Below are 13,136 nucleotides of genomic sequence, written 5' to 3' on the forward strand. Positions count from 1 at the left end.
TCTCTATAGTTTAGAGTATAGGGCCTCTTCAGTCTCCATGAGCCTATGGGGGCACGGCACAGAATGTGACGGCCTGGGTCTGCCCTGTTTCCCACAGGCCCAGCTGTCTGAACATTTCTGAGATGGAGGTGCTGTGTGGGGACATTCTGAACCTTTATATTGGAAGCTGAGCTCTGGGTGGGTTGCTGGGAGTGGGCTGTTTGTTTGTTTGAGACAGGGTCTCCCTATGTAGCTCAGGCTGTCCTGGAACCCACTACATAGACCAGGTTAGCCTTAAACTCGTAGGCCAAGCCCTAGTCTGAGGGCCAGTTTACAGCTTCAGAGTTGTCAAGGTCAAGAGTCACCTGAGTGAAGGGCTAGCTCCCTGGATATGCAGGTGGGCCACTTCTCTCAGGTTCCCCCTTTCTGCCATGTGACTGGGTACCGGCCAGTGTGTCCATAGAAACCTCCGGTACCTTCTATGTGCACTCATTCCGTGTCTGCTGCTCGGGATGCTAATAAACTGGGAACACGCCTCTGAGTCGGTGCAGGGAGCCAAAAGAAAAACAAAAAACCAACCAAAACAAAACACATCTACAGAGTTCAGCCACTGAGATGTCAGAGTTTATCTCTTAGAGCAAGTGGTGTTATTTCAACCAATAATGCTCCTGGTTGAAGTCAAGAGAAGTCCAGGGTCCTTCCGAGATGTGCCCCCCAGCCTACCCTCGGTGGGTGCTGCAGAAGGGTGAAGGGCTGGGGGGCTGGGAGACCTTCCAGCTCTGGAGCCTTGTGTTCCCATCTGACAGCCAGGTGAGGACCTCCTCCCCAGTCAGGCCCGAAGACACAGTGTTCTTTTTTTTTTTTTTCTAAAATGTTTATTCATTTATTATGTATACAATATTCTGTCTGTGTGTATGCCTGCAGGTCAGAACAGGGCACCAGATCTCATTACTGATGGTTGTGAGCCACCATGTGGTTGCTGGGAATTGAACTCAGGACCTTTGGAAGAGCAGGCAATGCTCTTAACCGCTGAGCCATCTCTCCAGCCCCCAGAACAGTGTTCTTGCATCAACCTTGGGCCCTAGGTCCCACCATCAATCCTGGGTCACCCAAGAGACGGGAGTGGGGATCATCAGTCCCTGTCTCTACTCAAGATGCCATCACCCTTCAGCCAGGAGCATTCTCTGGGGAGCTGGGGAGCAGGCCGGCTGCCACCTGGTCCTGGTGCCACAGCTGCTCTGCAAGGCCGTTGAGCACATGCGCAACGTCAGCCAGCCCAGCCCGACCGTCCAGTGTACGCCCATCTGCCAGCCGCCGCCCTGGCACACTCTTCACCCGTAACAAGGGCAGTTGCCAGGTCTGCCGGAAGGTCGTGAGGTCTCGCTCTGGCACGTCTGTGTGCATGTACTGGTCAAACCTGGAGGAGGGTTAAGGCGCCTAGCTAAGAGGCTCTGCTCAGCACCCCAGCACACTCAGCCTTGGCCTCCTCTCTAAGAGGCCACACCCAGGGGCCAGCTTTTAAAGAAAAACTATGGCTTGGACCTCACAGGGTGACAGGTACTTTACCAGGTGTGCATCCTATGGGCCACTCAAAGGATACTTGGAGCCAATGACCATCTTGACGACCCCAGGGGCTTCGCTGGCTACGCGGGTTAACTGTCCAGGAAGGTCTTCGAAGGAGGCTCGGTCAGTGAAAGAAAAGAGGAACAGGAAGGCGTCTGCATTCTCTTTGCAAGCCTGAGGACACACGACATGTGATCACGTGACTCCGTGGGCCTAGAGGCCCCCAAGAAGGATCAGTGGCATCTCCTCCTTCCACAGACTGAGAAACTGAGGCCCAGAGCAGAGAGTGGCTGGGGCACAGGTCCCGGGGCTAGTTAGAGACCTATAGCACAGTACACGGACTGCCCTCAGGTAACTAATGTCCAAGTCAGGTTCCTGTAGACAGGGTAGGTCTCTGACAAGCCCCACCCAAAGCCCACCCAGGCCCACCTGCCCAGCTCACCGGCAGCATGTGATCAAATTTCTTGAGGGCAGACTCGCCACAGTCCCAGAACTCAAAGCGGAACATGACCACACGGTCACTGACCTTTAGCTTGGCCGGCCAAAACACCACAGTAGTTTGAATACCTGAAGAGAATTGGGATCAGCCAATCAGAAGTGGGATGTGGGGTGGGGCGGGACTGGGAAGGGGCATGAAGAAGAGCTACACGTCCACCCTGAGGGTCACCACCCTGATGTGGAAGGCATGGTCCCTGACCTGGGAGAATCCTCAGAGCAGGAAGGAACGGTGTTACTATGCAGGAGTCCTTGGTAGGCCATGTGGGACTAGCCCGTGACACAAGAAAGCGGGAGGGAAGAGACCTCAAATGTTCTGGGATGTGAGAGGATCAAAAAGAAACACAGCTGGGGGAAGGGCAGGTCATAAGCATCTACCAACCAGACACCACCAAGGTCTCTAGCTCCAACCTGAACACTACTTCCCAAGGCCACAGAGGAAATGGCATTGTTAGGCAACGCTAAGGCAGTCTGGAGTCTCAGGGAAGGCTACCAAGGATGGGCCGAGGGTTCAAGCCACTCACCAGTTGTCTCATGGTGCACTACAGGCACTTCCAGGCCTGCCAGCTTCGCCACCAGTGCGGTCTTGCCCACACCACTCTTTCCGGACACAAAGATCTTGTAGCTGGCGGTATCAATGGCCACCGAAGGGGGAAGCACTGGCCGTTCCAGCAACCCTGTGGCAAGGAGGGAACCAGGGAGCTGGGGAGTTAATTCTGCTCTTGCTCAGACCCTGGGAGAGATACCCTATATCTAAAGTTAACTAGCCAGCTTGGCTCTCCGCCTTCAACCCAGCCTTCAACCCAGCCCTACAGAGGCCCAGAATACACATAGCTGATCTGTTCAAATTGCGAGATGCTTGAGAGCTTTGCCCGGAGCATCTTCTCTGGGTACGTACACAAAGCACTGGGTGTTTTGCTTGCGTGTATGTCTGTGTATCATATGTGTGCCCAGTGCCTGCAGAGATCAGAGGGGGTGGGTGTTGTATTCCCTACCACTGGAGTTACAGACAGTTGTAAGCTTCCACAGATGCTCCGGGAATCAAATCTGGGTTCTCTGGAAGAGCAGCCAGTGCTCTTAACTGCTGAGCCACCTCTCCAGCCTTTCCAGGCCCCTTTTAAGTATGATGTTGGAATTTTATTTATTTATTCATTCATTCATTCGTTCGTTCATTTATTTATTTATTTATTTTGAGATAAGGTTTCTCTATGTATCCCTGTCTGTCTGGAACTTGCTTTTTTTTTTTTGGTTTTTCAAGACAGGGTTTCTCTGTGGGTTTTTTTGGAGCCTGTCCTGGAACTAGCTCTGTAGACCGGGCTGGTCTCGAACTCACAGAGATACACCTGCCTCTGCTTCCCAAGTGCTGGAATTAAAGGTGTGTGCCACCGCCACTGGCTTTGAAATATTTTTTATTGTTACTATTTAATCTGGATTTCTCATACACAAAAAAAGGGTGCTGTAGAATTTCTCCTTTAACAGGGAAATATAAGCACAAGTATTTCCAGTTACTAGAAATAAATCCCATAAAACCAATTCGTTGAGATCTTTATGAGTTCTTAAAACTTGCACACAGGGGCTGGAGCGATCGGTCAGTGGCGAAGAACACCAGCTGCTCTTCTAGAGGAGCCAGGTTCCATGCCCAGCACCCACATGGTGGCTCACAACCATCGGTAGCTGCAGTCTCAGGGGATCTGCCCTCCTCTTCTAACCTCAAGGGCACTGCATGCAGGTGGTGCACAGATATGCATGCATGTAAAACACTCATACACACAAAGAATAGTTAGTAATGAAACCTTCAACATAAAAATGTCAAAACGATGATATACCATAATCTAATGATTTGAAGTCCTAAGTTCTTTTTTTTTTTTTTTTGGTTTTTCGAGACAGAGTTTCTCTGTGGTTTTGAAGCCTGTCCTGGAACTAGCTCTTGTAGACCAGGCTGGTCTCGAACTCACAGAGATCCACCTGCCTCTGCCTCCCGAGTGCTGGGATTAAAGGCATGCGCCACCACCACCCGGCTGAAATCCTAAATTCTGAGCTGGTTTTTGAGGCGCCAGGGACAGAACAGCCCCCGGCATGCTAGGTGACAGCTCTACCATTGAGCTATATCCCAGCCTCATGAGACAGACTTTTTCTATGTTGCCATGGCAATCCCTGAATTCGTGATCCTCCTGCCTCAGCCTCTCTAGTAGCTTTGGTCTGAAGCCTGCTGGTGCTGGACTCCCAAAGCAGATGTCATGCCTGTTGGTGGTGCATGCCTGTTGGTGGCGCACGCCTTTAATCCCAGCACTCAGAAGGCAGAGGCAGGTAGATCTCTGTGAGTCTGAGGCTAGCCTGGTCTACAGAACAAGTTCCAGGACAGGTTCCAAAGCTACATAGAGAAACCCTGTCTTGAAAACAAAACAAAACAAAACAAAAACAAAAAGAAATAAAGAAAAGAGAAGAAAGTTGAATGGTGACACATGCCTTTAATCCCAGCACTTGGTAGGTAGAAGCAGGTGGATCTCTGAGTTCAAAGCCAGCCTGGTCTACATAACGAGTTTTGGCTATATAGTGAAACCCTTGTCTTCTAGGAAAAGGTTGCTCAGAGGGTCACTGTGCAAAGCGCCCAGCAGAGGGCGTAACTCCAGGTGAGGAGGGCTCAGTCAACAGCATCTCTGGTGACATTGCTATTGGCAGGCATGGGCTGTTTCCATGTTCCTGGCTCTGCTGGTGGAATTAGCTTTAAGCAGATTTGGGGGAGGGGCCCTAGAGAGATGGCATCCAGGGGACCTCGATGGTGAGGGCTGCTGTTGGGCAGGTCCCACTGTCCTGTTTCTGTTACCCCAGGGAGTGTCAAGAGCGCACAAGTGTGGTATGTGGTGTGTGGCGAGGTGAGGGGAGGCACTTACCAAACTCCCGCCGGCGATTCTTGCGGAGGATGCAGGCTAAGTACTCCTTGCCCTCGACGGTCTCATGCCAGTCTGGGACAATCACCGAACCGTGCACCGGAGGTCTGGCCATGGTTGAGCACGCCAGTGAGGTTAGGATGTGGCAGAATACTGGGAATAGGAGTGGAGAGAGGGTTAACCATTATCCCAAACCGGCCCCATGGTTCCTCTTAATCTCTTTCTGGTGCTCCCTTGAAGCCTGGCTCCCCACCCGAAGGTGCATTTCCATAGCCCCACTCCACATCGCTCTCTCTGGGGAAACAGCCCAACCTTGTCCTAGGAAGATATTTCCACAAGTCTCTTCTGCCTTGTCGCCTTCCGAGGGTCTCACAGCCCGGCTTCACCTCTGTCTCCTACACTCCGACTCCCAGGACCACCAACTTTCACAGTCCCGGCAAGCAAGCAAGCAGGAGTAGGGAATGATCCCTTTAAAAGCCCGCCCTGTGTGCTTGCCCAGCCCGCAGAGCCCGCTTCCGCCAGGCCTAGACGCGGTCCGGTCCGTGAGGCGCATGTGCAGGATGTTGCCGTGGCGACGCAGAGAGAGGCGGGGCCCCTGAATTCAGGCCGGTCTTTGTGGGTTCTGCAAGGTCTGCAGTTCCATCCCTCAGCTGGGTCTTCTTTGGCTTTACCAGTCTGGGCTCAGATTTTCCTCTCAAACGTAGTCATCTCCTCCAGGAAGGAGGCTTCCTCAGTCCTCTGTGCCTCACTTTCTTCTTCTACAAGGTGGATGTTAACATTAAATGCTTTTTTCCTTTTCTTTCTTCCTTCCTTCCTTCCTTCCTTCCTTCCTTCCTTCCTTCCTTCCTTCCTTCCTTCCTTTCTTCCTTTTTTAGACAGTCTCACTGTGTATCCTCCCTGGCTAGACTGGAACTTCCAATGCAGACGAGGATGGCCTCGAACTCACAAAAATACTGCCTCTGCCTCTCCAGTACTGGGGTTAAAGGTGTGCACCACTATAGTTGCCCCCCTTTTTTTTCCTCATAGCGTTCCTTATCACAGTGTCAGCGGGCTTTAGTTATTGTGTCGTTGTTACTAATGTCACACCCCCATCGTTCCTGCTCAGCAGGTCCACCATCAAACAACTCTGGACTGAGAAGTCAAGGGACTTTTGTAAGAGGCCCGAATAAACAGTCATTTGTTTACTAATTGATTTATTCACTCCTTTCATTCAATGGTGACCAAGCCCCTACTGTGCACTCAGCATCTAGTAGGAGCTGTGGAAGCAAGGGTGAGCCACAGTCCTGCCCGGAGCCAGGATGCTCCAGCCTGGGCCTGTGAGCAGCCCAGAAGCGGACTGCTCAGTAAATGACATGAACTGGACAGGACAAAAGAACCAGCTCTGAGAGGCGTCTATTACAGTTACCCTTCACCGTTATCTCGCGCAGTGTGTCTTCAAGTAGGGGCAGCCACTGCTTTGCAATGAATGACTTAAGGGGGCTTGGTGGAGGCTACTGCACTGGAGTTTATGGCCATTCATCTCCGTATAAACAGTACCATGTCTTTTCTATTACAGATGAAGAAAGCCCGAGGAATGACATAGCTTGTCTGGGGTTACACCCGCCACACCATAGTCAGTGGAAAAACAGACTCAGAAGCCCGGGTTACCTGACTCTGAAAACACGTATCCATTCAGCCAGATTGGGTTTTGGGTTTTCAGCACTTCACCCCAGCACCTAGGAGGGGCTAGTGAAGCTAAAAGCAGGAAGAGGGTTGGTCGCAAACCTTCAAGAGAGGTTTGTGGCCGGGCGGTGGTGGCGCACGCCTTTAATCCCAGCACTCGGGAGGCAGAGGCAGGCGGATCTCTGTGAATTCGAGGCCAGCCTGGTCTACAAGAGCTAGTTCCAGGGGGCTGGAGAGATGGCTCAGAGGTTAAGAGCACTGCCTGTTCTTCCAAAGGTCCTGAGTTCAATTCCCAGCAACCACATGGTGGCTCACAACCATCTGAAATGAGATCTGATGCCCTCTTCTGGCTGCAGACACACAGACAGAATATTGTATACATAATAAATAAATAAATATTTAAAAAAAAAAAAAAAAAAAAAAGAGCTAGTTCCAGGACAGGCTCCAAAACCACAGAGAAACCCTGTCTCGAAAAACCAAAAAAAAAAAAAAAAAAGAGAGGTTTGTGTCTCACTGGGTAGAGAAGGGAGGAGGGTGCAAGAGAGCGAGCTTTCCTTGCTGGCTTACACTGCATGGAGGCAGAAGTACAAGAGGAAACCATTTGTACAGGACTCTGTGGCTGGAATCCATTGCTCATGCTCCTGGGTTCCTTCTGGAATGCTTGGGGATCTGCCCAGCCAGGGTGATCCATAGCCAGGAGGGCCCAGGAGGACTCAGAGATCTGAATTGTCTTTGGGCTTCTACACTTCACATCCAGCCTCGCCAGGTCTGACTTGTGGGAGACACAATGGGGCGGGGGGGGGGGTGGTGAGAAAGTGCAGCAAACAGCAGAGCGAGCTGGTGTTAACGTGGGGGGGTCCTGGCGCAGCGTCAGGTCCTCTTGGGCACAGACAGGGAGGTTGGTGGATAGAGCAGCTGGTGGCCAGAGGGTGAGGAGTTCATTCAGTATTTACTGCCTGAGCTCAGGAGAAGACGCTTGATAGGAGCGTAGAGTCTGCGAACGCAGGGAAATTCTAGGGGGAAATGGGAGTCTGGACATTTATTTATTTATTTTATTTTTTCTGAAGATTTATTTATTATGTATTCAGTGTCCTGCCTGCATGTATCCCTGCAGGCCAGAAGAGGGCATCAAATCTCATTACAGATGGGATTGGAAGAGCAGGCAAATCTCTTAACCACTGAGCCATCTCTCAAGCCCTGAGTCTGGACATTTAATATCTGCACTGTGCTGCTCTGACAGTACCATGGATCAGGGCTCGAACAATAGACAAGGATTTCTGCACAGCCAGAGGCTGCCTATCCAACTTCACTGCAGGCTTGGTTCCTGGTGCCCCGGCCTTCTCCATGTTTGGACATGGCCTCTCCTTTGCTCAGTCCCTGCTGCTGTTTCCTTCTTTTTTGGAGATGAGCTCTCAACAGGGAGTCCAGGTTGGCCTGGTGAACTCTTGATCCTCTTGTGTCAGCCTCAGGTGTGCACCATCAGTCGGGCAGTGGTCCCAGCACTCGGGAGGCAGAGGCAGCTGGGTCAGTGAGTTCCAGGGCAGCCAGAGCTACACAGAGAAACCCTGTCTCGAAACCAAACCAAACCAACAACAAAAAACCAAAAACCCCAAAAGCTAAGTGTGTACCACCACACCAGGTTCTGCTGCTCTCACTTTCTTGGTTTTTTTTTGTTTGTTTGTTTGTTTTGTTTTGTTTTAGTTTTGGTTTTGGTTTTTCGAGACAGGGTTTTTCTGTAGCTTTGAAGCCTGTCCTGGAACTTGCTCTGTAAACCAGGCTGGCCTCGAACTCACAGAGATCCACTTGCCTCTGCCCCTCAAGTGATAGGATTAAAGGGAGCCCCCCCTCCCGGAGTTCTGTCTTATTTTTGATACAGGGCCTCACTATGCAGCCTTGGCTAGCCTGGAGCTTGTTATGTAGACCAGGCTGGCCTAAGGCTCACAGATATCTGCCTGGCTCTGCTGTCATGAGTTCCGGACTAGAGAGTATTGACTGTCATGCCATATAAGGGCACTATCTGGCTGGATCAGAGTCCCACCATTATGGCCTGGTTTACTCTTAACTCCCATCTCCTAATACGTCTTATTTGAGGTAGGCTTCAACACATGGACTTTGTAGAGAAACAAGTCAGTCCAGAGCAGGGACCAAGACTTCACAGCTGTTGGGGACAGGGAGTCAACCAACACAGGGGATGAGGACGACAAGTTCAGAGCTGTGCTATAGGTACTCGTAGATTATCTTGGTGTGCTGGGTTCCAATCGTCTGTGTTCTTTAACCGCTCAACTTTCATTGCCCTCGGTCCCAGCTTCAGCAAGTCGCTTCTCTCTTTAAGCCTAAGGAAAAGCACACACGCCATCTCCCTAAGGGTCCTTCTAGCACAGAGCCCTGATTTACTCACCTCCTTCTTCACAGTTTGAACTCCCCCCCATATGTATTTATTGATCACCTCAAGGCCATGAGGACAGCAGCAGAGGGGTGGTTGAAAGCAAGAAATGGGATGGCCTGAGGATCCTGAGGGAGGGACAGTGAGGGACGTAGCCTCAAACCCTCTACTGGCCCTCGGTGCACTTGCAGTAGCAGCGGTGTCCTCCCTTTGGCTCATGGTGTGCTCATAAGTCTTTTTTTTTTTTTTAAAGATTTATTATTTCTTATATATATAGTATTCTGCCTGCATGTATACCTGCAGGCCAGAAGAGGGCACCAGATCTCATTATGGGTGGTTGTGAGCCACCACAAGGTTGTTGGGAATTGAACTCAGAACCTCTGGAAGAGCAGTCAGTGCGCTTAACCTCTGAGCCATTTCTCCAGCCCAAATATGTAAGTCTTCACCTGACTCTTGCCTGGATTGCTTGCTTGGCCTCCTACATGGCCCACTAGAGTCCTTCAGGTCACTCTCCAAACTGAAAGAACAGCCAGTACAATCAATGGTACCAGCCTGACGTCATGTCTATCCAGCCAATGGACAGATAGTGCTTCCCCTGAGAGGGAAAGGACATGCAGACCAGAGTATCAGAGAAAGAGCTCCGGAAAGGGCTGGGTGGATACTAGCTGGAGGTGACAACAGACAGTGGGTGTAGGATGTGAATGGCCAGGCCAGTTGGAACTGTTAGCCATATAGATAGAGCAGGGGACCTGTCGCCACCTTTGGCCTTTGTGGGTACTACTTACACACACACACACACACACACACACAGGCACAAGCACACACATACACAGAGCCTGGATGCCACCCAGCTATAACACTGACAAGCTTGAACTGAGGAAAATCTCAAAGAGGCTGAGATAGGACAAGCACCGACAGAATAGCTTGGGGCCCCAGTGACAGGTAGCTGAGAACGGGGTGGCCACCCTTGCCACCCTCAGCCTGGGCAGCTACTCCTGTGCAGCGAGTGGTTCCTGCTGCATCTAGAATGCCCACTCTCTGCTCCCTCACTGCGGCTGGTAGGCCACCAGCCCACCCTCCCCTCACTCAGATATGCCAGCTACACTGCCTTTTCCCCCTTCAGTGTGTGGACTTCATGCTGCCCCAGGGCCATTGTTCCTGATACCCCACCTTCGTGGTAAGCTCTTCCTGCAAGATCTTCCCATGACCAGCTTCTCCGGTCAGCTCTCAGCAGAGACTTGTCTCTCCTGAGGCTTCCTGGGATCTGTTGGGCTACATGGCTGTGCAGGGCAGAGCACTTGCAGCCAGGCATGGTGATCTGAGTTTGATCCCTGGGACCCACATAGTGGAAGGGGAAACTCCGGGGGCCCCATTAGGTAAATGGAGAGAACCTACTCCCACAAGTTAGCTTTTGACTATGGTACACGTTTATTTATGAAGGTACAGACACACACAACTGTATACACACACAGATCAGAATAAAAGTCTTTTTGTGTTTGTTTTAAATTAATTTATTTATTTTATTTTATTTATTTATTTATTTATTTATTTTTTTGGTTTTTCGAGACAGGGTTTCTCTGTGGTTTTGGAGCCTGTCCTGGAACTAGCTCTGTAGGACCAGGCTGGTCTCGAACTCACAGAGATCCACCTGCCTCTGCCTCCCGAGTGCTGGGATTAAAGGCGTGCGCCACCACCGCCCGGCTAATTTATTTATTTTTGAGGCAGGGTTTCTCTGTGTAGCCCTAGCTGTCTTGGAACTCACTCTGTAGACCAGGCTGGCCTTGAACTCACAGAAAGCCAACTGCTCTCTACCTCCTAAGTGCTGGGATTAAAGGCGTGTACTACCACCACCAGACCTCTTGTCTTATTTAATGCATCCCTGAATCAGTCATTTCAGCTCAGCAATTTCCAGGTAAACTCTAGTTTCTCTCTCTCTCTCTCTCTCTCTCTCTCTCTCTCTCTCTCTCTCTCTCTCTCTCTCTCTCTCTCTTCAGGGTCTCCCTACACAGTCCTGGCTGTCCTGGAATGCACTATATACACAAGGCTGTTCTGGAACTCAGAGACCCACCTGCCTCTGTCTCTCAAGTGCCCAGCCTTTTCTATTTTGAAATCTTTTGCTCCCCCAGCCTTGGGGCTCATGTTCACTGTTGGAGGAGGCTGGCTCAAATGCCAGGGAAGCCTCGGTGGGAGGGTCACTCTCTCAGAGGCCATCTAAGAGTGTGCTCCAGGGAGAACTCTGCACTGAGCCCTTTGCTGCTGGTCTGGTCTGGTCTCTCCTCCTGGTGGGGATTCAGGTGGAGATCTTTCCGGCCACATCCGAGAGGATGAACTCAGGCCGTCATATAGTCCTGGAACAGTCTGCCAATCCCAACAACCGTTACTAGCATAATCAGAGTACCTGTGACTATCTATGGAGAAGCAACCCCCTCCCAAGATCAGGCCTGCTGACAGTCCTTCACAGGAGGGGTGAGGAAGGACACTAGATCTTCACTGGAGGTCCCAGGCACTCCGTCATGCACCCCTACCCAACTGTATGTAACTGTGCCCCAACTGCATGTGGTCTCAGGAAGTGGAGTATATAGAAGGAAAATTAACTAAAGGCGGATGCCAAATCCACAGTTTGGGGGAGTTCATTACTCATGCTGTGGTGGGACTTTTCAGTGTAGCCGCTGTTTGGGGGGTCACCTGTGCTCTTGCAAAGAATCCCACCCATGCTCCCACATGTAATCCCAACAACTCATTGTTCACTAAGCTGGGTTTGGGTGGAATGGTTCCCCTGATCTGCTGCTGACTGTTGAGGGGAGAAACATTTGTGAGGAAGCCGGAAGCTCCACCAGGAGTGAGTTAGTATGTGCCACTGCCTGGGGGTGAGGGTCAGTAAAGGGTCCCCAGGTCAGTGCCACCCTCCACAGACAACAGTTTGTGCCTTCCTGCCAAGTGTTTGTAGCAGTCCTTTTTATCCTGCAGGGGGCAGGCATGTGGGTCCCTGGTGTCGGGGAGACACCAGCTTGGCTTTGTTTGTATATATGACAGCATCTACAGTCCAGAGCCTGGCTTCAGAGAGATACTGAGTTTCCCACAGCTGGGGGCTGGGGCAGACAACACTGGGGTGGGGCTGTGCTGGGCCTGCAAGGGTTAGCCTGGGGGTGGCACTCTGAAATTGAGGCAGGCGGATCAGGGAGTGTCAACCAGGGTTCGGAAAAGGGAACAATGGGCAAGCCATCTTGTCTCTTTCCTTACTATGTTGGACAGAGCGCGCGCACGCACGCGCACACACACACACAGGTGGGCCGTGCAGGTGCAGTCAAAGTCTTTCCTAGGGCTCCCCCAAGCGGCCGTTTGGGGAATCATATATTCAAAAGTCTTGCCTGGTTCCAGCTAAATTGCTACAGCAAGGCTTCCTAACACTGCTTTACTGACAGCCTGAGGATCAAAGAAGTGAGGAGGCTTATCCCAGCTCATCTCTGGTTCCAAGTCTATTTTGGTTAAAAGCCTGTATTATAAGCCCTCTCACTTCTAAGACCCTCTGAGTCTGAAGAGTCAAGTAGTTTCTAGAGTCGAAGGGGCAGGGAGAGCTCATTCCTGACCTGATGCATGAACCAGCTGTCACCCAGCAGCTCATCAGTGTTCACTCAAACACTCGCAGCAAGGGTGGAACCACCCCTCACACCCATTCCCTGGCAACGCTATAGAAGAGCTAACACAGGTAAGAGATGCTGTCCTTCGGGGTGGAGGGAGAGAAGCAGCAAGGGGAAGCCCCAGTCATGTGGCTAGCCTGGTAGGTTTGGAGGCAGTGCCCCTATTTTGCCAGGCCCATGGGTGCTCTAGGCCTTCTGCTTTTAGGGATCTTTCTCAGGTTCCTATGGGCTCAGGATAGTGGCCTCGCCTGGGGAGTCTGCGCTCTCTTCCTGGTCATTTACACTGAGACGAGGGAGGCCACCCTGAGTACTGCTCTGGGTCTGTGCAGGGAGTGGGGGGAGGGCTCCCGTGGGTGACAACTTACCGTATGCGAGGCACACTGCTGGCGTGCCTTCTCTACTCCTGCAGCACACTCTCCTGAACCCAGAGGGTGCAAATGACCACCCCACAGCTGGTAAGACCTGCACCCCAGGGTAAAGGAGAAAAACAGGGGCAGCAGTACCCAGGTCCCATTTGCTGTGTGCTCT

The 13,136-nt window shown here is 51.5% G+C and overlaps 1 protein-coding gene across 1 annotated transcript; it reads right to left on the reverse strand.

Annotated features, from left to right (window-relative positions):
* Positions 1-889: 889 nt before the first annotated feature.
* Cplane2 (ciliogenesis and planar polarity effector complex subunit 2) lies at positions 890-5,437 on the reverse strand. Its single transcript, XM_057784965.1, has 6 exons — positions 5,238-5,437; positions 4,929-5,078; positions 2,562-2,714; positions 1,985-2,109; positions 1,580-1,716; positions 890-1,396 (listed from the first exon to the last, which is right to left on the reverse strand). The coding sequence occupies exons 2-6, from the start codon at positions 5,038-5,040 to the stop codon at positions 1,147-1,149; spliced, it is 777 nt and encodes a 258-aa protein (XP_057640948.1). The 5' UTR covers positions 5,041-5,078; positions 5,238-5,437; the 3' UTR covers positions 890-1,146.
* Between the last annotated feature and the right edge of the window lie 7,699 nt (positions 5,438-13,136).

This window comes from Chionomys nivalis, chromosome 11 (assembly GCF_950005125.1).
Source record: "Chionomys nivalis chromosome 11, mChiNiv1.1, whole genome shotgun sequence".
Lineage (NCBI taxonomy): Eukaryota > Metazoa > Chordata > Mammalia > Rodentia > Cricetidae > Chionomys > Chionomys nivalis.